The sequence below is a fragment of the Dipodomys spectabilis genome, unplaced genomic scaffold (assembly GCF_019054845.1).
Source record: "Dipodomys spectabilis isolate Male_0828 unplaced genomic scaffold, ASM1905484v1 ptg000073l, whole genome shotgun sequence".
Classification (NCBI taxonomy): Eukaryota; Metazoa; Chordata; class Mammalia; order Rodentia; family Heteromyidae; genus Dipodomys; species Dipodomys spectabilis.
The window spans coordinates 1101163-1123520 of NW_024870750.1; the positions used below are offsets into that span (position 1 = coordinate 1101163).

The window sequence follows — 22358 nt, forward strand, 5'->3', positions numbered from 1 at the left end:
GCGCTTGCCTTGCATGCCTGAAGCCCTGGGTTCGATCCCTCAGCACCACATAAGCAAAAAGAAAAAACCCGGAAGTGGCGCTGTGGCTCAAGTGGTAGAGCGCTAGCCTTGAGCTGAAGAGCTGAGGGACAGTGCCCAGGCCCAGAGTTCAGGCCCCACAACCGGACCCTCCCCCCCCCCCCCCCAAAAAAAAGAATCCACTTGATAGCCAGGCTCTGTTGGCTTACACCTATAATCCTAGTTACTCAGGAGGCTGAGAACTGAGGATGACGGTACAAAACCAGCCAGGACAGGAAAGTCCATAAAACTCTTATTTCCAATAAACTATTCAGAAAAAGCTGAGAGTGGCACTGTGGTTCAAGTGGTAGAGCACTAGCATTGAACAAAAAGCTCAGGAACAGCACCTAGGCCCTGAGTTAAAGCCTCAGGACTGCTGAGGGTGGGCAGGAGATCCACTTGACTTCATCCTAGGATTACAGGTGTGAGCCACCTGCACCTGGCTCAAAGTCTACTGTTTTGTTTTTTTTGTGGTTTTTTTTTTGATCAGTCATGGGGCTTGAACTCTGGGCTTGGGCACTATCCCTCAGCTCTTCAGCTCAAGGTGAGCGCTCTACCACTTGAGCCACAGTGCCACTTCCAGTTTTTTAGTGGTTTATTGGAGATAAGAATCTCATGGACTTTCCTGCCCAGGATGACTTTGAACCATGATCCTCAGATCTCAGCGTCCTGAGTAGCTAGGATTATAGGCATGAGCCACCGGTGCCCGGATCAAAAGTCTATCTTTTAAGCTAACACTGCTAGCTTGTTCTCTTGTTTGTTTTTGTTTTTGGTGCCAGTACTAAGGGCTTGAACTCAGGGACTAGCGCTCTCACTTGGCTTTTCCACTGGCTGGCACTTTACCAGGTGAGCTACAGCTCCATTTTTGTTTTCTTATTTTTCTAAAATTTTGGAGTCAGGGGCTGGGAGTGTGGCTCAGTGGTAGAGCGCTTGCCTTGCATGCATGAGGCCCTGGGTTCGATTCCTCAGCACCACATAAGCAAGAAGAAAAAAGCCAGAAGTGGTGCTGTGGCTCAAGTGGTAGAGTGCTAGCCTTGAACTGAAGAGCTGAGGGACAGCGCCCAGGCCCAGAGTTCAGGCCCCACGACCAGACCCAAAAAACAAAAAAAAAACAAATAAAATTTTGGAGTCAAATATTCTTTAGTATGTATTGGATTCTCTGATATTTCCTATGGAACAAGGCTACCCAAGTACCTACGCTAAATGGGAGTTAAGTGACAGGGCTGACAGGATCTATCTCTCTGGTTATTAGGCAATGGTTCTTACCTGGAGTCAGGCACATTTGATGATGCCTGCAGGCTTTTTTTTTTTTTTTAAATCATTATTACTAACTTGGCATGCTATGAAATCCCCACAACAAGCACGTAATTCTAAAATGTCAATAATGGTAAGGTTGAGAAACCTATGTCTGAGGAAAGTTGAATCTGTTTTTACACAAAAAGCATCTCAGCACATATGGGAGGTAAAACAACACAGCTGCTATGGAAAACTGTATAGCAGTTGCTCAAAAGAAGTAGAATTACAATCTGAATTAGCAATTTCACTTCTAAGTGTATGCCCCCCAAAGAACAGAAAGCAGAGCCTCAGGTGTTTATGAGGCAAAAACATAGAAGCACCCCGAGTGTCCCTGAGAGGGGAATGAGTGCTACTCACTTAAAAAAGGGAAATTCTTAAACACAGATAAAATTTGAGTATATGACGTATAAAATCAAAGCTAGTCACAAAAAGATAAATACTAGGCACAAGTGTATAATCTCAGCACTCAATGAGCTGAGACAGGGGACCCGTTTCTTTTGAGATCCTGCTGCAAAAAAATAAGAGAAAAAAATTATCTCTCCAAACTTAAGATAAAAAAGAAAAAGAGGGACTCTTTCCACCTCTTCCATCAGCTTCACAGAGGGAAAAATTGAAGATAGTTGTTTCTGAGCTTAAAAGAAAAATTTTGTTGCTTATATTCAGTGGCAAAATATGTAATGATTAGCTCTGGTACTACATAGTTGGTTCAGTTGCTTACTACTTCAGTGATTCAGTTGTATAACATTAACAGACTAGATAATCTCTAAAATCCTTTGTACTTTGAAAATTTTATGCTCTAGGAAGAGCTAAATTAAGCTGGGCACACTGGTGGCTCATGCCTGTAATCCTAGCTTCTCAGGAGGCTGAGATCTGAGGATTGTGGTTTAAAGCCAGCTCGGGCAGGAAAGTCCATGGTACTCTTATTTCCAATTAAACACCAGAAAACTGGAAGTGACTCTGTGGCTCTAGAGGTAAAGCACTAGTCTTGAGCTCTTCTGAAGAGCTCAGTGACAGTGCCCAGACCCAGAGTTCAAGCCCCAAGACAAAGAAAGAAAGAAAGAAAGAAAGAAAGAAAGAAAGAAAGAAAGAAAGAAAGGAAGAAAGAAAGAAAGAAAGAAAGAAAGAAAGAAAGAAAGAAAGAAAGAAAGAAAGAAAGAAAGAAAGAGCTGAATTGGTTCTCAAGCATATAAAATACTCATAATAAAATGAATGAGTAGCTAGGCGTTGGTGGCTCACATCTGTAATACTAACTAATCAGGACACTGAGAAATGAGGAACAAGATTTGAAGCCACATTGAACAGAAAGGGCCTAAGACCTTTACAGCAAAAAGGTGCAAGTGGAAATATAGCTTAAGAGGCAGAGTGGCAGCAAAAAAGCTTAAGGGACAGCACCCAGGCACTTAGTTCAAGCCTCAGTACTGGCACAAACAAAACTAAAACAGCCAAAAATTACCCAAATGAAGTAACTATGGTGAGATAGTATTTCTTACCTACTTGAATATGAAATCAGAATACAATAGTATACATTACACAATGGGTTAATATTTTTAGAAAAGAAAAATGTTATATTTATCTATATATGCATTATTCTGAAAAAATTCACAAGAAATGATTAATTCTGACTTCTATGGAAGGCTCAATCTATGGGGTTGGGACAGTACATTGGGAAGGATATTTTTCTTTGAACTGCAAAAGATTATGCAAGGGGATTACAATTTAACCTGTGCATCTAAGTATCAGTGTTCTTCACAGTGACCCCTTCTATCCTTCTCACCATCCCACTTCATGCTTCCTCCTAGACTCATTTCACATTTCCAACTTCCACTTCCTTCCTCACATATGTACATTAAATATTCTGGTTGTACTTGGCCCCTGCTCCCTTTTTCATTCAGCTCCACCTGCCTCCATAAGCCCTGCCTCTCCCCCTTAAACATCTTGGTTCAGGTTTCTAATGAGATTTGTTACATATTTTCCTATCCTTTGGGTAAGAAACCACACAGAACGTATTAGTTACTAGAAAAATTAAAATTTAATAATTTAATAAGTGTAATAATTAGTATATGTCTAGGATCCTAGCAGATGAGTACTATAGCTCAATAGTTATGTACATATGACCATATAAGATGATGCCAAGCAAAATAAACTCCAAGACATGGACACAAACGGTTTTTGTTGTTGTTTTAAATGTACTATGTGATTTCTTTTTTCTTTTGTGTTTTTCCCCCCTATGGTTTAATCCCCTGTTATTACTGTATTTGATTTTGGTACTCTGGGTACTGTATACACGTTTATCTGAATTAGGGAAGGGAAGGGGAACAACAAAATGGTGAGACAAAAGACAAGGGGGAACCAATGCAACAGCAATACAAGAAAATATGTTGGAAATGATCTGTACTACTTGTTGAGGGAGGGAAGGAAAGTGGGAGAAAAATGAGGGAGAGGGTTAACAAGTTCGACAAGAAATATACTTACTACCTTACTTATGTAACTGTAACCCCTCTGTAAATCACCTTGACAATAAAGTTTTTAAAAAAAGTTAAGTGAGAACCATCCAGAGTAAGTTTCCCCCAATTTACTATTTTAACTATTTGCACATAAAATTAAGCATGTTCAATGTCTATACACGGATGCAAAAATTTTCTGCTAGGAACAAGCAGACAAACCTGAAATATGGCACGTCGTGCTGTGGCTGAGATAGCTGACCTCCATTTATTTCAAGTGATGGGGCTTCTTTTATCGGAAGGCAATTTGAGTTTTTAGTAGTAGCTTCCTTCTTACTTACGCCATGTTCTACAAATTAAAGAAACCATTACATATAAATTTCAAAGCAATTCCCTAAGATGCCATCCCTCACAAAAATGTTTTAAAAATCCTTCAATATTCTTTAATGTTTAACCTGAATTTTTGTTTTGCCTGAATCGTTTCATTGTCTATTTCTCCAAGAGTTTCTCACTTGTTTTTCTATCCTCAAATTTACATTTATATCTTCCTTCTCTGTCTATATTCCTTATTCCAACTTTGTCCACCTCTGAACTTTATGGCCAAAAAGAGCTCCATAATCCAGGAAAATAAATCATATAAAAACTGAATTAAAGTACTGTACCTTCTTCACTAACAGGTAGAGAACTCAAAGGATATTGCAATTTCTTCAAATCTTGCTGTACTGTCTTGGTAGAGTAAGTGATACATTGTTGGGCCAAGATTTCTTCTCTTGCTTGAGTCTTATCACTAAATACAATAGCAAAAATGCATTTCATTAAACATGCACTCCACATATCTGGGAGAATTAAAAAATCTAAGATAAAACAAATGTTTCCAGTTTTATTTGTTTGTTTTGGTGTTTCTGAGAAAGGTTCTTACTATGTAGCCCAGGCTGGCCTTGAACTCCCAATCTTCTTGCCTCTCCCAAATACTGAAAATTTTGAGCATAAGCTATCATGTCTTTCTTTCTTCCTTCTCTTTTCCTTCCTTCTTTCTGTTCCTTTCCTCCCCTATCTTCCTTCCTTCCCTTCCTTTCCCCTTCGTTCCTTCCTTTCTTTTCCTTCTTTCCTTTCCTTCCTTCTCTCTCTGTTTTATTTTGCAAGGTAATAATCTAAAAAACCAATTGGCCATCAACATTTACTGTTTTGAAATTCCAAAATCTCTTTTTTTTTTGGGTCCGGTTGTGGGGCCTGAACTCTGGGCCTGGGCGCTGTCCCTCAGCTCTTCAGCTCAAGGCTAGCGCTCTACCACTTGAGCCACAGCGCCACTTCCGGCTTTTTTCTTTTTCTTTTTTTTTTTTGTCGGTCGTGGGGCTTGAACTCTGGGCCTGGGCGCTGTCCCTCAGCTCTTCAGCTCAAGGCAAGCGCTCTACCACTTGAGCTACAGCGCCACTTCCCCGGCTTTTTTCTTATGTGGTGCTGAGGAATCGAACCCAGGGCCTCATGCATGCAAGGCAAGCGCTCTACCACTGAGTCACCTTCCCAGCCCCAAAATTCCAAAATCTCTTAATGGAACATAGCACTAGCACTCTTAGATGATATTGAGTAGTTTCTACTGTATTTGCTTCCAACAAGTCCTAATCTTTGCAAAGTTACCCTGTCTTCTGACTCTTACACACCTTGCACGTAATTTTTTGTTGCTAGATGTGTGTTGGAAAACAAAAAACAAAAGAATAACCTCACAGGCTAGGCACTGGTACTCATGCCTATAATTCTACTCAGAGGATAAAATCTGAGGATCATGGTTTGAAGTAGCCCAGAAAGGAAAGTCTGTGAGACTATTTCCAATTAATCCCCCAAAAGCTAGAATTGGAGCTGTGGTTCAAGTGGTAGAATGCTAGCCTTGAGCAAAAAAGCTCAGGAACAGTACCCAGGCCCTGAGTTCAAGCCCCCAGACTAGCACAAAAATAATTCTCAAAAAGAAAAACAAAGATAAATAAAAGCCCTATTTGAGCATTATGTCTTCTAAAAAATTACAACTTTGGGGTTATGGAGGAACACTTAGTCGTAGGCTGTTTACCTACATGTGCAAGACCCTTGGCTCAATCCCCAGCAATGCTGGAAGAAAAAACAAACAGGGCTGGAAATGCAGCTTAATGGTAGAGTACTTGCCTAGCTCTGGGTTCGATTCCTCAATACCTCATAAACAGAAGTGGCACTGTGGCTCAAGTTAGAATGCTAACCCTGAGAAAAAGAGGCCCAGGGACAGGGTCCAGACCCCACGTTCAAGCCCCAGGACTGGCAAGAAAGAAAGGAAGAAAGAAGGAAAGAAGGAAAGAAAGAAAGAAAGAAAGAAAGAAAGAAAGAAAGAAAGAAAGAAAGAAAGAAAGAAAGGGAGGGAGGGAGGGAAGGAGGGAGTGAGGGAGGGAGGGAGGGAGGAAGAAAGAAAGAAAGAAAGAAAGGAAGAAAGAAAGAAAGAAAAGCATTTGTTGTCCCCTCTCTTATACAGGTAAGAGGGATTATGTGTGGTGGCTTTTCAAGATCATATTCTTACCCTTCTGGTTTTAAAGGGTCCCAGGTGTAACTAGGTGTCAAGAAAGCACTGGCACTTCTGGGAGTCAAGGGAGTTACTTGATAGGTCTTCAGACCATGTAGAGGCTGAAACACAAAATCCTGAGGTGCAAAGGAATTCTTTCCTCTTGTTTTTGCTGGATATGTCTTAGGCAAATTTTCCATTTCTGGTAATACTCCATCTGTCTTAGGTAAGTTTTCCATTTCTGGTAAGCCTCCATCTGGATCCACTACATTTGTTGCACTGATTTGTGAATCTGAAGTATTTTCTTCACTATCAAGTTTAAAAGAAACAACCTAGAAATAAGTAAACAGAATAGAGTAAGAATTTCTGTTTAGGGATGTATTTAATTTTGCCAGGATCTCACAATGTAGCCCTGGTTCACCTTGAATGCACTACAGGCTGGCCTAAAACTCACAATTCTCCTGCCTTAACCTCTCTAGTGCTGGAATTATATCATGCCTAGCTCAGCCATTTTTTTCATATGCTCAAAAGTGTGACAAATTCAGCTGCACCTTCCAACTACATAATTTGAGAAATAAAAACCAAATACAATTAAATTATGCATGTAATCAAGAGGGCAAGCTATTAAACCACTGCTAATCTAGAAAAAGATTCAATCCTTGTCAAAGGAATAAATTACACCTTAAAACAAACAAAAATACATGAAAACATTTACTCAGCTAACAAACATACCTTGGCTGACAGATGTGGCTTAAATGGAAGGCTGCTTGCCTAGCATGTCCTGGTTTCAATCCCCAGGACAACAACGACAATGATGACAACAACAACAACAACAATTAAATAAAACTAAAGACTAAAGAAAAAAAATGACCAAAACTTGATCTTAGGAGGTATAGCAATGGTAGAGAAACTGCCTATAATCCTAGCTATCCAGGAAGCTAAGATATGGATCATGATTCAAAGCCAACCCAGGAAGGAAACTCTATCTCCAATTAATCATCTAAGAGCCCAAACTGGAGCTATGGCACAAGCAGTGGAGCACTACTCCTGAGCAAAAAGTCTCAGGGAAAGTACGTAGGCTCTGAGTTCAAGAGCTGGTATATAAAAAAAAAAGAAGAGAGAAAGAAGTAGGAGATGAGGCAAATTCACAAACTATGTTTTACTTAAATTACATGGAGAGGCCAAGTGTCTGAGCCTCATATATTTAATTCTAGCTAGTCACAAGGCTGAGACCCAGAAAAAAAAATCTGTTTGAAACCAACCAAGATGGAAAAGTCAGTGAAACTCCAAAATAACCAGCAATAAAGTCAGCTGGAGGCATGGATCAAGTGGTACAGGCCCAGCCAAGCTAGCAAGTGAAGGCCTGAGTTCAAGCTCTAGTACTGGTGTGTACATGCACACACAAACCCCACTCCCTACCCTCCCAATAAAAACTCAAATAACCTGCCTTCCTTAGAGGAGCTATATTAGGTTTTTAGTAAGAATCTTAGCAGGTTTCTTACTTTACATGATATATCTTTTTTTTCCCCTTTGGTGCTGTTCCTGAGGTTTTTCTCAAGGCTAGCACTCTACTACTTTAAGCCATAGTGCTGGTGGTTTTCTGGTGATAAAAGTCTCACAAATTTTTCTACCCCAACTGGCTTTGAACTGCAGCTGAACTGCAGTCCTGAGATCTCAGCCTCCTGAGTTGCTATGATTACAGGAGTGAGTCACCAGCACCCGGCTCAGCATTTCTTTAAATATATAGTGACTCTTTCAAGGAATTTATTAAATGCTTTTCTAGATGTTGTCAGAAACATTAGCTATTTGCAGGTGTTCTATATTGAAGATGAGAAAGCAAACCAACCAACCAAATAAACAAAAACACCCCCATAACTGTAACTTGCCCAAAGTTAAGCAGCTAACTGGGAGCAGAGACAATATTCTAATCCAGATTTACCTGAACCCAGATAAAATTTCACCCTACTCCATCCTAGCTATTTCTCACCAAATGGCTTTGCCCTCAGCCATGTTTTTATTATTTTTCTCAATATTTTTTTCTTTTGTCAGTCACAGGGCTTGAACTCTGGGCCTGGGTGCTATCCCTAAACTCTTCAGCTCAAGGCTAGCACTCTACCATTTGAGCCACAGTGCCACTTCTGGTTTTCTGGTGGTTTATTGGAGATAAGAGTCTCACAGACTTTCCTGCCCAGGCTGGCTTTGAACCATGATCCTCAGATTTGAGCCTCCCAGACTCCTGAGAAGTTAGGATTACAGGCATGAGCCACTGATGCCTAGCAATTTTTCTCAATCCTTTTGTTTACACAATTTATATTTTCTCTACCTATAAAACCCTGAAAGAAGCTGAGTGCCATTAGCTCACACCTGTAATCTTAGCTACTCAGGAGGCTGAGATCTGAGGATCTCAGTTCAAAGCCAGCCCAGGCAGGAAAGTCCATGAGACTTTTATCTCCAATAAACCACCAGAAAACTGTAAGTGGCACTGTGGCTCAAGTGGTAGAGTGCTATCCTTAAGCTGAAGAGCTCAGGGACAGCACTCAGGCTTAAAGTTCAAGCCCCATGACCAACAAAAAAACCCCAAAAAACAAAAACAAAAAAACCTGAAAGACACCTGAAAAAAAACGTTAACAACAAATCCTCATGATACTTATGGTTCAATGACGTTTAGTACACATGTGGGTTAACTTTAAGTAGTTCTGTATGAAAGTAGTAATGAGACTTCAAAGGACCTAAAAATAAACAGATGTTTGTACTCTTACCTTGTCAGGTTTTGTTTCTATCTTTCTGGCAGGTCTCCCTTTATTTGGTGCCTTTCTTTCTGGTTCATTAACTAAAATAAAAATGAAATAAGATACTTATTTCATGGAGCTGGGAATGTGGCTTAGGGGTAGAATGCTTGCCTGGTATTCATAAAAAAGCCCTGGGTTCGATTCCTCAGTACCACATAAACAGAAAAAGCCGTAAGTGGCACTGTGGCTCAAGTAGTAGAGTGTTAACCTTGAGCAAAAGCAGCTCAGGGACAGTTAGTTCCCAGGCCCTGAGTTAAAGCCCCAGGACTGCCCCCCCCCCAAAAAAAGTCCATTTCAACTGGACAGAAAATGCTGCTCTTTGGCTGGGCCATGAGCTATGGGTCTTATTTCAGACTCAAGATCACTTCACTTGTTGTAGTGACAGACTTCAATTCTGAGCCATACTTCTTGAGGACCCCAAACAAAGGTCTCAAGTATTAAGTTAATTGAAGATCCTATTAATAGGCATATGCGATTTTGGAATGTGAAATTTTAAAGTTCATTTTCTGCAAACTATGCAGTAACTTCCTTGTTTCTGATACAAAGTATGGATTTCTATGTCTTCCCATTCTAATCTGAAAGCTGCTGGGTGGGGGATGGGAAGCCAAATAAAAGAATTTACCTTTGCAATATGGCAGAACTGTTACTTTTTTGGATTATCCTACTCAACTAAGAGTGTTATCCCTTAAAAGATTTATATGCTCATATCACTATAAGAAAAAGCCATTAAAGCCTTGTTATTCCATCAATAAAAAAAAAAAAAAAAAGAGAGTCTTGGGCTGGGAAGGTGGCTCAGTGGTAGAACGCTTGCCTTGCATGCATGAGGCCCTGGGTTCGATTCCTCAGCACCACATAAGCAAAGAGAAAAAAGCCAGAAGTGGCACTGTGGCTCAAGTGGTAGAGCACTAGTCTACAGCTGAAGAGCTGAGGGACAGCGCCCAGGCCCAGATTTCATACCCCACAACCGGACCCCCCCCCCCCCCCAAAAAAAAAAAAAGTCTCATGCCCAGCACTAGTGGTTCAGGCCTGTAATCCTAGCTATTCAGGAGACTGAGATCTGAGGATCATGGTTCAAAGCCAGCCTAGGCAGAAAATTCTGTGAAACTCTTATCTCTACCAGAAAACTGGAAGCAGAGCTGTGGCTCAAGGTGGTAGAGTGCTAGCCTTGAGCAAGAGCTCAGAGACAATGCCAGGCCCTGAGTTCAAGCCCCATGACCATGAAAAAAAAATCTTATTCTGAAAATGGATAAGAACAAATGAAATTTCACATCTAAGTAGGCCATCTGTTTTTGAAAAAAACAAAGGTTTCAGTTGTATTGTTTCCCTTTATATACCATACACTTTTATAGTTAGGAAAATAGAAAAGCACCAACAACTTCTAGAAAGGAAAAAAAAAAAACACTCAAGATTCCATTACTCAGCTGACTGTTCAACATTTGATTTTCCATTTTTTAACTATGTCTAAATATTCACAAATAAACCTCTTCTGGTTTTTTGGAGGTTAATTGGAGGTGAGTCTCATAAACTTTTCTGCTGAGACTGGCTTTGAATTAGAATCCTCAGGGGCTGGGAAGGTGGCTCAGTGGTAGAGCGCTTGCCTTGCATGCATGAGGTCCTGGGTTCTATTCCTCAGCACCACATAAGCAGAAAAAAAAAGCCAGAAGTGGTGCTATGGCTTAAGTGGTAGCTCGCTAGCTGAAGAGCTGAGGGACAGAGCTAAGGCCCAGAGTTCAGGCCCCACAACCAACAAACAAAAGAAGAAGGACTTGAGAGTTTCTAGTCCTAAAGGTAGGTGCTGAGCTCTGACTTTCAGTTTCACACTGGGTGCTGGAATGTTGAAGCACCTACACTAGGGCAAGTAATGCTTCAAAGTGAAAAATTAAAGGCCCAATAAATCCCAGTTCATCCATTTAGTCACTAAGAACAGTGTTGTTAAAGAAAACTTAGTATCATTGTTCATGATAGACTCAGTGGGCCATGAAAAGCAGATCAAATGCTGGCAGTAGTCTCACGGTTCTGAAAAACAGGATGTATGCCAGGTACTGGTAGCTCATGCCTATAATCCTAGGAGGCTGAGATCTGAGGATTGTAATTCTTTTTTTTTTGGGGTCCGGTCGTGGGGCCTGAACTCTGGGCCTGGGCGCTGTCCCTCAGCTCTTCAGCTCAAGGCACTCAACCACTTGAGCCATGGCGTCATTTCCAGCTTTTTTCTGCTTATGTGGTACTGAGGAATCAAACCCAGGGCCTCGTGCATGCAAGGCAAGCATCTACAACTGTGCCACCTTCCCAGCCCACCAATTTCCTTCTTTCCTACTACAAAGCACATACTGATGCTAAAACTAAAGGGCCAGGCGCTGGTGGCTCATGCCTGTAATCCTTCCTAGGAGGATGAGATTTGAGGATTGGCTCAAAGCCAGTCCAGGCAGGAAAGTCCATGAGATTCCTATCTCCAATTAACTGCCAGAAAACCGAAGTAGCACTGTGCCTTAAAATGGCACAGTGCTATCCTTGAGTGAGAAAGCTCAGGGACAGTGCCCAGGACCTGAGTTCAAGCCCCACGACTGACATTCTGACATACATGCATATGGCTCAAGTGGTAAAGGACTAGCCCAACAAACCACACAGCCCTTATTTCAATCCACAGTTCCACACCAAAAAGTGAAAGTATATTAAAAAACCTCCAAGACCCAAACACCCCAGTTCAGTCACTAGATCAGGAAATGGTTCTTACCATTGGCAGCTCTTGTGATAGGCTTTCTTGTTATGGTAGATGAGACTGTTTTGGCAATCTGCTTTGTCACCTGAGTAGCTGATCGAGTCACTCTCATTGGCACAGACACGGTGGGCTGTACAACTATATGAAAAATAATCAAGTGCTGTTGGTTATTCATAAACTATTACTGTAGTAGCTTCAGAGTTTGTTATAATAACTGCTAACACTCCTACCTTTTTTCTGTTTGTCCAACGCTATCTTTTCAGAACTCTGTCTCTGACCAGGTCGGATTGGTACAGCATCACTTCCATTACTAATCTGTTTAAGAGATCAGGCACTACGTGATTTAACTACATAATGACTGAAATCACATTTTAAACTGTAAAATGATAGCTAAACTGAATCGTGGTCATTGTAAATTCCTCAATAAAAAACAAATCTGCTAATGCAAACAAAATGAAAAGTTTTCCGTTTTGTTTTTTTTTTTAATTTAAAATTTTTATTTTTATTGTGAAAATACTCTAAGAGGGATTATAATTACATGGGTAAGATGGGTAAGATAATGAGTACATTTCTTTTCAAGCATTGTAACCTCCTTCTTTGTTTCCCCTTTCCATCCTCCCCTCACCCATTCCTCCCCCCACCCCCAAAGTCGTAAAGTTCGTTTTTCCACATAACGATTTGTACATCTCATTGTTGCAATGGACCCACCTGTATCCCTATTTAAATGATTTGTTTTTCCCTTCCCCTCCACAAATTATACCAACATCAAATACAATGAAAGCAGGGGTTATACCATGGGGGAGGGACATACAAAGCAACAAATAAATAATCTTATGAATGTGTTAGAAACAATCACCTGAAAGAAAAAAACATTTGAATACATATCTTAGGGTTCATTTCCCTAACATCAACTTATCTGACCTTTTCTGCTTGACTCAGACATATACTAGTTATTGCAAATAAGGGAAACCATGGGACCTAAGTTTCTTTGGGCCTGGCTTACTTCACTTAATATAATTTTTTCCAAGTCTTTCCATTTCCTAACAAATGGGGCAATGTCATTCTTTCTGATGGAGGCATAGAATTACATTGTGTATATATACCACATTTTCTTGATCCATTTATCTACTGAGGGGCATCAAAGGCCACACTAAAGCTACCAGCACAACTCTGTTTATTGCAGCATTATTTACCATAGCTAAGGTAAGTTTTCTGTTTTATATAAATTTCCTTATATCTCTTTTAGTCCTAGAATTTACAAAATACTGATCTTTCTTTTCTTTTGACAAAAATTATGCTGAATATGTTGCTCTCTCTAGAATAATCACAAATTCATAAGCTCTAGTAATCTCCCATTTCTGTCACTCTAGTAGCTGGAATTATAGACATTAGCCACCATGCCTAATAAAAATAGCTGACTAGCCCGGGCGCTGGTGGCTCATGCCTGTAATCCTAGCTATTCAAGAGGCTGAGATTTGAGGATCATGGTTCAAAGCCAGCCTGTGCAGGAAAGTTCGTGAAACTCTTATCTCCAATTAGTGAAACTCTTATCTCCAATTAACTACTAGAAAGCCAGAAGTGGTACTGTGGTTGTTGAGCACTAGCCTTGAGTGAAAGAGCTCAGACAGTGCTCTATGAGTCCTATGACCGACAGAAAAACAAACGAACAAAAAAAAACAAAACCAAAAGAAAGAAACAGCTGACTAGTTGGGAGCTTGTAATCCTAGCTACTCAGGAGGCTGAGATCTGAGAATCTCAGTTCAAAGCCAGTCAGGACAAGAAAGTCTAAGAGACTCTTATCTCCAATTAATCACCAAAAAGCCAGAAGAGCTGTCACTCCAAGGGAAGAGCACTAGACTTAAGCAAAAAAGCTCAAGGACAACCACCTAGGCCTTAAGTTCAAGCCTCAGGACCAGCACATAAAATTTAGCTGGCCAGGAAAAGCCATAGCTCAAATGGTAGATACAGCATCAGCTGGGGGCAAGTGACAGGATGAGAGGAACAGAGTTCAACTCTCAGCAACATCATTTTTTATAAAGAAAAAAAAAAGTGACTATAGTTTTCTATTGGTTCTTAAAAACTTCAGGCATAGGGGCTGGGAAGGTGGCTCAGTGGTAGAGCACTTGCCTTGCATGCTCGAGGCCCTGGGTTCGATTCCTTAGCACCACATAAGCAAAAAGAAAAAAGCCGGAAGTGGCGCTGTGGCTCAAGTGGTAGAGCGCTAGCCTTGAGCTGAAGAGCTAAGAGACAGCGCCCAGGCCCAGAGTTCAGGCCCCACTACCGGACCCAAAAAAAAAAAAACTTCAGGCATATTAAGGGATCCTATGGCTCACACTTGTAATCCTAGCTACTCAGGAGGCTAAAATCTGAGGACTGAAGTTCAAAGCCAGCTGGGACAGAAAAGTCTATGAGACATCTCCTATTAATGAGTAACTGTGAGGGAAAAAGCCAATCTATAGAGCAACTCTCTGAGTTTAAGTCCCAGTACTGGCATACATGCATTTATATGCACATACACATACATATAAAAAAAACTTTTGAATTATATCCTAAATAGAACTCTTCTTCATAGTTCATTTATTCACTTTGTTAAAGACTTAACCCCAAAAACTACTATCTCGGAAAGGCTCTTACTGATGGCCCAAATAAAAATCTACATCCAAAAAAAAAAAAAAAAAATCTACATCCAGCTAGAGGCATGGCTCAAGCCACAGCAGAGTACCTGCCCAGCAATCATGAAGCCCTGAGTTCAAACCCCAGTACAAAAAAATCCCTAAAATAATAAGAACTTTATTTTTCAGATAAGGCATCTCATCTTTGCTCTCGTTGCTGAAGACCTATATCCTCCCACCTAGTAGCTGGAATTACTAGCACTACTACCATACCCAATTTGTTTGTTGTTGGGGGTCTCTGCTGGCTTAAACATCACCTTCCAGACCTCCTCCTAAGTAGCTGAGATTATAGGGATAAACTACGCAACACAGAACATCTGTCATTTTAGTAACAATCATTTAGTATCAACTACACCTTAGTCTGTCCCATTTGGTCTTTGGCCTTTGATCTTGTAATCCGGACATTAGATGGAATAGCCTATAAACAGACATAAGAACACCAAGTTAGGGCTGGGAAGGTGGCTCAGTGGTAGAGCACTTGCCTTGCATGCATGAGGCCCTGGGTTTGATTCCTCAGCACCACATAAGCAAAAAGAAAAAAGCCAGAAGTGGCGCTGTGGCTCAAGTGGTAGAGCGCTAGCCTTGAGCTGAAGAGCTGAGGGACAGCGCCCAGGCCCAGAGTTTAGGCCCCACGACTGGACCCCCCCCCCCCCCCAAAAAAAAAAGAACACCAAGTTAAACAAAATGAACTGGTAAAAGTTTATTTAATGTCTCATTAGGAAACGAAATTCCCAAGCCAGATGCTGGTGGCTTATGTGTTGTAATGCTGACTAGTCAGAAGGCTGAGATCTGAGAATAGAATTTGGAAGCCAATCATGGCAGAAAAGTCTGCAAGACTCTTTATCTCCAGTAAACTACTCAGAAGCCAGAAGTGGTACTGTGGCTCAAGTGGTAGAGTGCTACTCCTGAGCAAAAGAAGCTCATGGATAGAGCCCACAACTAGAGTTCAAGCCCCAGGACCAGCAAGAGAGAAAGACAGAGAGAGAGAGAAAGAAAGAGAGGTGAGAGAGAGAGAGACAGAGAGAGAGAAAGGAAGGAAATTCCCAATTTAAAACTAAATTTTATCTTTACTAATTTATAGCATAAATAAACCTGCTAATTTAAATTTCTATCAACGAAGGACTAAGAAGAAAGGTGTTAGTCACTTCATCTCATAAAGAACATTCTAGTTAAAAAAACAAGTTTATTTCAGATTACAAATTCACAAAGTTACCTTTTTCCCCTCAGCTTTCAGAGCATTCTGGTTTGTTAGAAGAAAACAAGGAGTATCAGGTCTATAAAGACCTACTTTAAATACTCCTTGTTTAGCCTTTTCTCTTTGTTCTTTCAGTTTTTTAAGTTGTTTTTCTTCTTTGTACTTTTGGAGCATTTGTCTTCGTTCATCACTTTGGATAGCTTTCATTGATCCTAAACAGGAAAAATTAAAATCAAACACAGTATATAAAACATTTCAGATTAAAAAGTACAGCAGGGCTAGGAATGTGGCTTAGTGGTAGAATGCTTGCCTAGTATGCATGAAGCCCTGGGTTCGATTCCTCAATACCACATAAACAGAAAAAGCCAGAAGTAACACTGTGACTCAAGAGGCAGAGTGCCAGTCTTGAGTAAAGGGAAGCTCAGGGACAGTGCTGAGGCCCCAAGTTCAAGCCCCAAGACTGGAAAAAAAAAAAAGTACAGAAAACATAAAAAAATTATTGTGTTCTACTTCAAAATAATTCTAATAATTTTGCTAATTCTTCAATACTAACCAAAAGTTCAGAAGATATTTGAACCACTAGTCTTTTCAAAATGTCTCTTCCTCTACGCTTCACTTGCAGAAATATTTACTAGATGCTTGCTATATATACTTTGGCATGTTTTAATCTCACTTTTCAACTAACTTGTATAGTTACCAAGCCTGGATGCTGGCCTTTAATGAGTCTCATTCTGAAAAATGCCCTTTTGTTGTTCTCTTTCACACTGATTAAGGCTGACCTGTGTAACAAAGAAGAGCCTCCCAAGTAGCTAGGATTATAGGCACACATCATTAGCATCAGGTTCTCTTCTCTTATTTTGGTTCTTATTTCTTTATTTGGGTCTTTTCTTCTGAATGGACCCAAATCATTTGAGCAAACCCCTAAGCATGTCCAAATGAATTCTGCAGTCTAAGTCATACTTCCATTGGCAAAGTATTTGTATTTCACAGCTTCTTTGGTCAGCCTATTTTTATGCTTCTTATCAATTTACCTTCTCCAGATTTACCCAAGTTCTAGAAAGTACTAGGTTCCTCATAGGCAATCTAGATAACAAATTGCTGTATATATACTTGGTAAGTGAATAGTTTTCACCTAGCTAGTGATACGTTCAGCCTTAACATTAAGTTAACAACTTAGTTGTAGAAAACATAATTATTTAGAGTGATATTTCCAAACTCCATTCTTCTGGTTAGTTTTTTCTTTTAAGACACAGGCTTTAAACCAATTCTTTTAAAACATTTAAAATTACAATAGATCATTACTTACTTGTCTTGATACTGGTCTCTGGAATAAGGTCTTGAGCAGTCTCATCTATGTTCACAAGAACTCTACCTCCCAAGGTTGGAATGTTGACATCCTTCAAACCAAAGTGTCTATTTCGTTCATATTCTTTATATCTGTTTTCTTTCTGGGATAGTGATTTTCTATGAGCAATTTTAGTTCTAATCATATCAGTACTTAAATCCTTTCTGTGAAGAATGGCAAAATGTGATGAAGACATCCTGACAGGGAAGAGAAATACAAACCAACTTAAATGGATTTTCATCTTTTTTAGAAAACTAAGATTCCAGTTTTTATCATATTCCAGTGCATTTCATATCCCACCTCAGAGTCCACTGAAATAAAAATATTAAAATGTATCATAAAATAAACATGTGACAATGGAGAATGAAAAAAAGGTTATCAAAGGGTAGACTCAACCACCTGTTCGGGGTTCTAAATCGGAATTTATTTAATAGATGAGGTGCAGTCCAGGAAAACCATAGTCAAGAACATACTCAAATTATCATAGAGAACACTGGGGAAAGATATGGTGAAAATAAGTAAAGGATAGTATATAGAACAGTTTCTTTAGCCTTCCTCTGGTGATGAATAGTCTATTAGTTCTGTTCATTCCAAAGAATGGAACAGCTGTCAGGCATTGGTGGCTCTTATGGAGGCTGAGATCTAAGGATTGAGGTTCAAAGCCAAACCAGGCAAGAAAGTCTGAGATCTTATCTCCAATTAAGCACCAAAAGAACTGAAAAGGGAGCTGTGGTTGAGCACTAGCCTTGAGGGGAAAAAAATAAAAGCTCAAAGACAGCACCCAAGACTTGGGTTCAAGTCCTAGGACCAACAAGAAAGAAAAGAATGAGAGACAGAGAGAGAAAGAAGGGAGAGAAAGAGGAAGCAAGATAGAGGAGAAGAGAGAGAGAAAGAGAATGAAAGAAAGAAAGAAAGAAAGAGAGAGGGGGAGGGAGGGAGAGAGGGAGGGAGGAAGGGAAAGAAAGGGAGAAAGGAAGGATAAAAGGGAGAGAGGAAGGAAGGGAGGGAAGTAGGGAGGGGAAAAAGGGAGAGATGGTGGGTTAAGCAAGGTGGCACAAGCCTACACCTATAATCCCAGCATTGAGCCTGAGGCAGGAGGATTCAAAATTCAAGGTCAGCCTGGACTACAACTGTATCTAAAAATAAAAATTAAAAAAAATCCAAACCAGCAAAACACACACTAGACATGCAGGGATAAAACAAAAACAGGTAGTTGGATATACAAGATTGAAAAAAAGGTTTTCAAGGAAATCCTTAGAGATATGCTTACCAAAATGCCCTATTAGTTTTGCTCATGCAAAAGCCTCATAGTTTACAAGGACAATAAAGACAATGTCATGAGGTCTAACAGTATATCCAGTTGAGGAGAATAAAGGAAAGTAGAAAAATCTGAAGAGCCTAACAGACTACTAAGTCAAAGTAGAGAAACAGGTCTTGTTATCCAGAATAAAAACCCTGCAGGTAGCCAAGTGATGATGGCTCATACTGTATAGTAATCTTAGATAACTCAGGAGACAGATCTGAGGATTGTGGTTTGAAATCAACCAAGGGAATGTGGCTTAGTGGTAGAATGTTTGCCTCATATGCATGAAGCCCTGAGTTCAATTCCTCAGTACCACATACACAGAAAAAGCTGGAAGTGCCGGGCGCTGGTGGCTCACTCCTATAATCCTAGCTACTCAAGAAGCTGAGATCTTAGGATCTCCATTCAAAGCCAGCTAGGGCAAGAAAGCCCATGAGATTCTTATCTCCAGTAAACCACTCAGAAAATTGGAAGTGGCGCTGTGGCTAGCCTTGAGCTGAAGAGCTGAAGGACAGTACCCAGGCCCAGAGTTCAAGACCCATGACCACCCCCCCCCCCCCCAAAAAAAGCTGGAAGTGGCCCTGTGGTTCAAGTGGTAGAGTACTAGCCTTGACCAAAGAAGCTCAGGGACAGTGCCCAGGCTCTAAGTTCAACCCCATGACTGGCCAAAAAAAAAAAAGAAAAAGAAGGAAACCAACCAAGGAAGGAAAGTCTGTGATAGACTCATCTCCAATTAACTGCTAAAGTTGGAATTAGAACTGTGGACCTCAACCTTGAGCAAAAAAAGCTAAAGGACAGTGCCTAGGCCCTGAGTTCAAGCCCCAGTACAGGCACAAAAAGGAAAGAAAGGGAAGGGAAGGGAAAGGGAGGGAAAGGGAGGGGAGGGGAGGGGAGGGGAGGGGAGGGGAGGGAAGGGAAGGGAAGGGAAGGGAAAGGAAGGGAAGGGAAGGGAAGGGGAGGGAAGGGAAGGGAAGGGAAGGGAAGGGAAGAAAGAAAGAAAGTCATACAGGTGCTATGATTAGGAGGTTAAAAGTTATAGGTACTGTGTTGGAATAAAAACAGCTTCTATCATTATACTCTTAACACCTGGTGCCAAGAGCCAAGCAAGTAGTTTTATAGTAGACACCAGCTGTATGGCTTCTATTTCAATCTAATTCTGATTCTACCTTGGCATCAGATCCTACAGGTATTTTTTTTTTGGGGGGGGGGGGTCCGGTCGTGAGGCCTGAATTCTGGGCCTGGGCGCTGTCCCTCAGCCCAAAGCTAACGCTCTACCACTTGAGCCACAGCGCCACTTCCGGTTTTTTTCTTTTTGCTTATGTGGTGCTGAGGAATCAAACCCAGGGCCTCACGCATGCAAGGCAAGCACTCTACCACTGATCCACCTTCCAAGCCCCAAGATCCTACAGGTAAAGGGCTTACTCCATCAATCAGACTGACCCGGCCCAAAGGTGCAGGTTGTTTGCTTGTGCTACTTACAAACCCTCCTCCTCAGGTTTTTACTAAATTTACTAATTTATTAAAGACCTCCAAACCCAGGGAAATGCTTTCCTCCTTATGTCTTCTGGTTTATTAGAGAGGACATTAAAAAGGATATAGATGAAGAAATGCATAGGGTAAGATATGTGGGAAGTAGCACAAGTCTTTCTTGCAAACGCTATTCGGAAAAACTCTCTGCAAACCTCCATGTGTTTCTATCTGAAAGCTCTCTAAACTTTTTCCTTTTCCTTTGGGGGGGGGGGGGGCAGTGAGCAGTAGCAGTCATAACTGATTAAATTATGGTCATCTTTAGACCAAAATTGATCAACTCAGTCTCCAACTTCTTTTTTCTCAGGAGGCTAAGGTTGGAGTTGAAAGACCCTCTAAAGTAATTTTGACCTTTCCAGTGAACAACTCCCACCTAGAAGCCAGCTCTCTGAGTTAGTTAATTCATTAGCTTATAGAAGGGATTACTTAAGAGTCTAGGATTTTAGGAATTGTGTGGCAAAAATTCAGTGACAAATACCAAATAGTTTACAATGTCTCAGTCATACTATACTCTTCAACACGAACTTGAAAAATCCACCAAAAAAGCTCTAAGGAAAAATTGGAGTGGGCGAGGTGGCACATGCCTGTATCCTAGCACTCCAATTCCTGAAGGCGGATCAAGAGCACAAGGCCAGCCTGGGCTTCTTAGCAGACTGTCTTAACAAAATAAAAGGTCCATCTGATGTGGATGCTATACCATCTCCCTAAAAAGCTGGGGGAGAAGTGGCAATGGACATGTATTTCATGAAGGACTTTCCTCTCTCATCGAATGGGAGGAAAAGAGCATACATATCACATATATGTATACATATATATGCACATATAATATACATTAAACACACACACATATCGTGGTGGGCGGGTGTGTGCGCTGTCTCTTAGGTTGTTATTGTTGTTGTTCAAGGCTGGCGCTCAATCATTTGAGCCACAGCTCCACTTCTGGCTTTCTATTGGCGATAGTCTCATGGACTTTTCTGCCCGGGCTGGCTTCGAACCGTGATCCTCAGCTGTCAGTCCCCTGAGGGACTAGGGCTAGGCTTGATCAAATAGTAAATGTGTTTTTAATGATCACAATAGCCATAAAGGATAGTTCGTATGTAGTATACAGTTAGAGGTCCATTAACTGCCTGCATCAGCACGGGTGCAAGGTGGATCCCAGCCCAGGCATCCTGACTGTGTTCACACACACACACACACACGTCTTCTTTGGCTGATTGTCTGGGAGGGTCCGTCAGAGTCCTCCGGACTCACCGGATCTGGGAGGAGCTGCTGGAACAGAATGAGGGCGGGGGGGGGGGGGGATGCTAAACGGCTCATCCCGGGGAGCACCGGGCCTCGCAAAGCCCAAACCAAATCAGACCGTGGCACCGAGCGACGACTTCCCCGGGGGGGGGGGGGGGGGGGCTGGCGGTCACGGGCCGCGGGCGACCCGCTCCCGCGGAGGCCTGAGGTAGAACCGGCTCGCAGCCCGGTCCTCACACCGCTAGACGCCCACCCAGCGCGGGCCAGCGTCCTCCCCCCACCTCCCGACCGCAGCTTACCTGACGCACAGCTCGGTGAAACCTCAGCTAAATAAACCGTGGAAGAATCCTCGGGGTCCGGACAAAGTCCGTGTGCTCCGACGCAGAAACGCCTACCAGCCAACACCGCGCAAAATTCAAACTTCCGGCCCGGGCCTCTGATTGGAGGGGCTTTAACCAATACTTCCGGGGGGAGCTCCCGCCCCTTCCTCTCGGCGAGACATGCGATAGGTTCCCTCGGCGCGATGTTTGAATTGATTGAAAGGCCACGCGACAGTTCAGAGGATGGGTGTGACGGGGAAGAGAGGCGGGGTCGCCACGGAAGAAGGGTAGCGCCGAGCGCAGTTGTCTTGGGCAGCCCGCTGGGTCCAGACCCCGGCACTGTGTCTCACGTCCGCTTGCGCTGCCTCCCTGGAGCTTCATCCGCTTTTGGGATCCACTTCGCAGGGATTTTTGTTTGTTTGTTTTGTACGGGTCCTGGGGTTTGAACTCAGGGTCTGGAGTCTGTCCTTGAGCTATTGTGCTCAAAGCTGGCATTCTACTCCTTGAACCACAATTCCATTTCCGGCCTTTTGATAGGTAATTAGCGTTAAGAAGCTCACAGCCTTTTCTGACTAGGCTGGCTTTGAACTGCGATCTTCAGCCCTCAGCCTGAGTAGTTAGGATTCATACGTGTGAGCCATTGGCGCCAGGCTCGCAGGGCTTTTTGGGGGGTAGGAGACAGTCCTGGGACTTGAACTCGGCCTGGGCACTATCCCTGGGCTTCTTTTGCTCCAGGCTAGCACTTGAGCCACAGTGCTACTTCTGGCTTTTTCTGTTTATGTGGTATTGATGAATCAAACCCAGGGTTTCATGCATGCTAGGCAAGCACTCTACCACTAAGCCACATTCCCAATCCCTCTCAAGGCTTTTTAACGTCCAGTTTGGGCATGGAAATCCAGCAGCATTTATTGTTTTGCTTTCTTTTTCTTTTTTTTTTCTT

General features: G+C 41.8%; 1 protein-coding gene across 4 annotated transcripts in view; it reads right to left on the reverse strand.

Moving 5' to 3' along the window:
- Window positions 1-21518, reverse strand: part of Dlgap5 (DLG associated protein 5) — a 45715-nt gene extending 24197 nt beyond the window's left edge. For all 4 annotated transcript variants that reach the window (XM_042682525.1, XM_042682524.1, XM_042682523.1 and 1 more), the window contains exons 1-10: window positions 21398-21518; window positions 16988-17223; window positions 15700-15893; window positions 14842-14904; window positions 12045-12129; window positions 11830-11952; window positions 9069-9139; window positions 6328-6641; window positions 4457-4581; window positions 4017-4143 (exon numbers count right to left, since the gene is read on the reverse strand). In XM_042682525.1, coding sequence (XP_042538459.1) covers window positions 4017-4143; window positions 4457-4581; window positions 6328-6641; window positions 9069-9139; window positions 11830-11952; window positions 12045-12129; window positions 14842-14904; window positions 15700-15893; window positions 16988-17222 — 1337 coding nt within the window. In that variant the 5' untranslated portion in view covers window position 17223; window positions 21398-21518. The remainder of the gene's footprint in view (window positions 1-4016; window positions 4144-4456; window positions 4582-6327; window positions 6642-9068; window positions 9140-11829; window positions 11953-12044; window positions 12130-14841; window positions 14905-15699; window positions 15894-16987; window positions 17224-21397) is intronic.
- Between the last annotated feature and the right edge of the window lie 840 nt (window positions 21519-22358).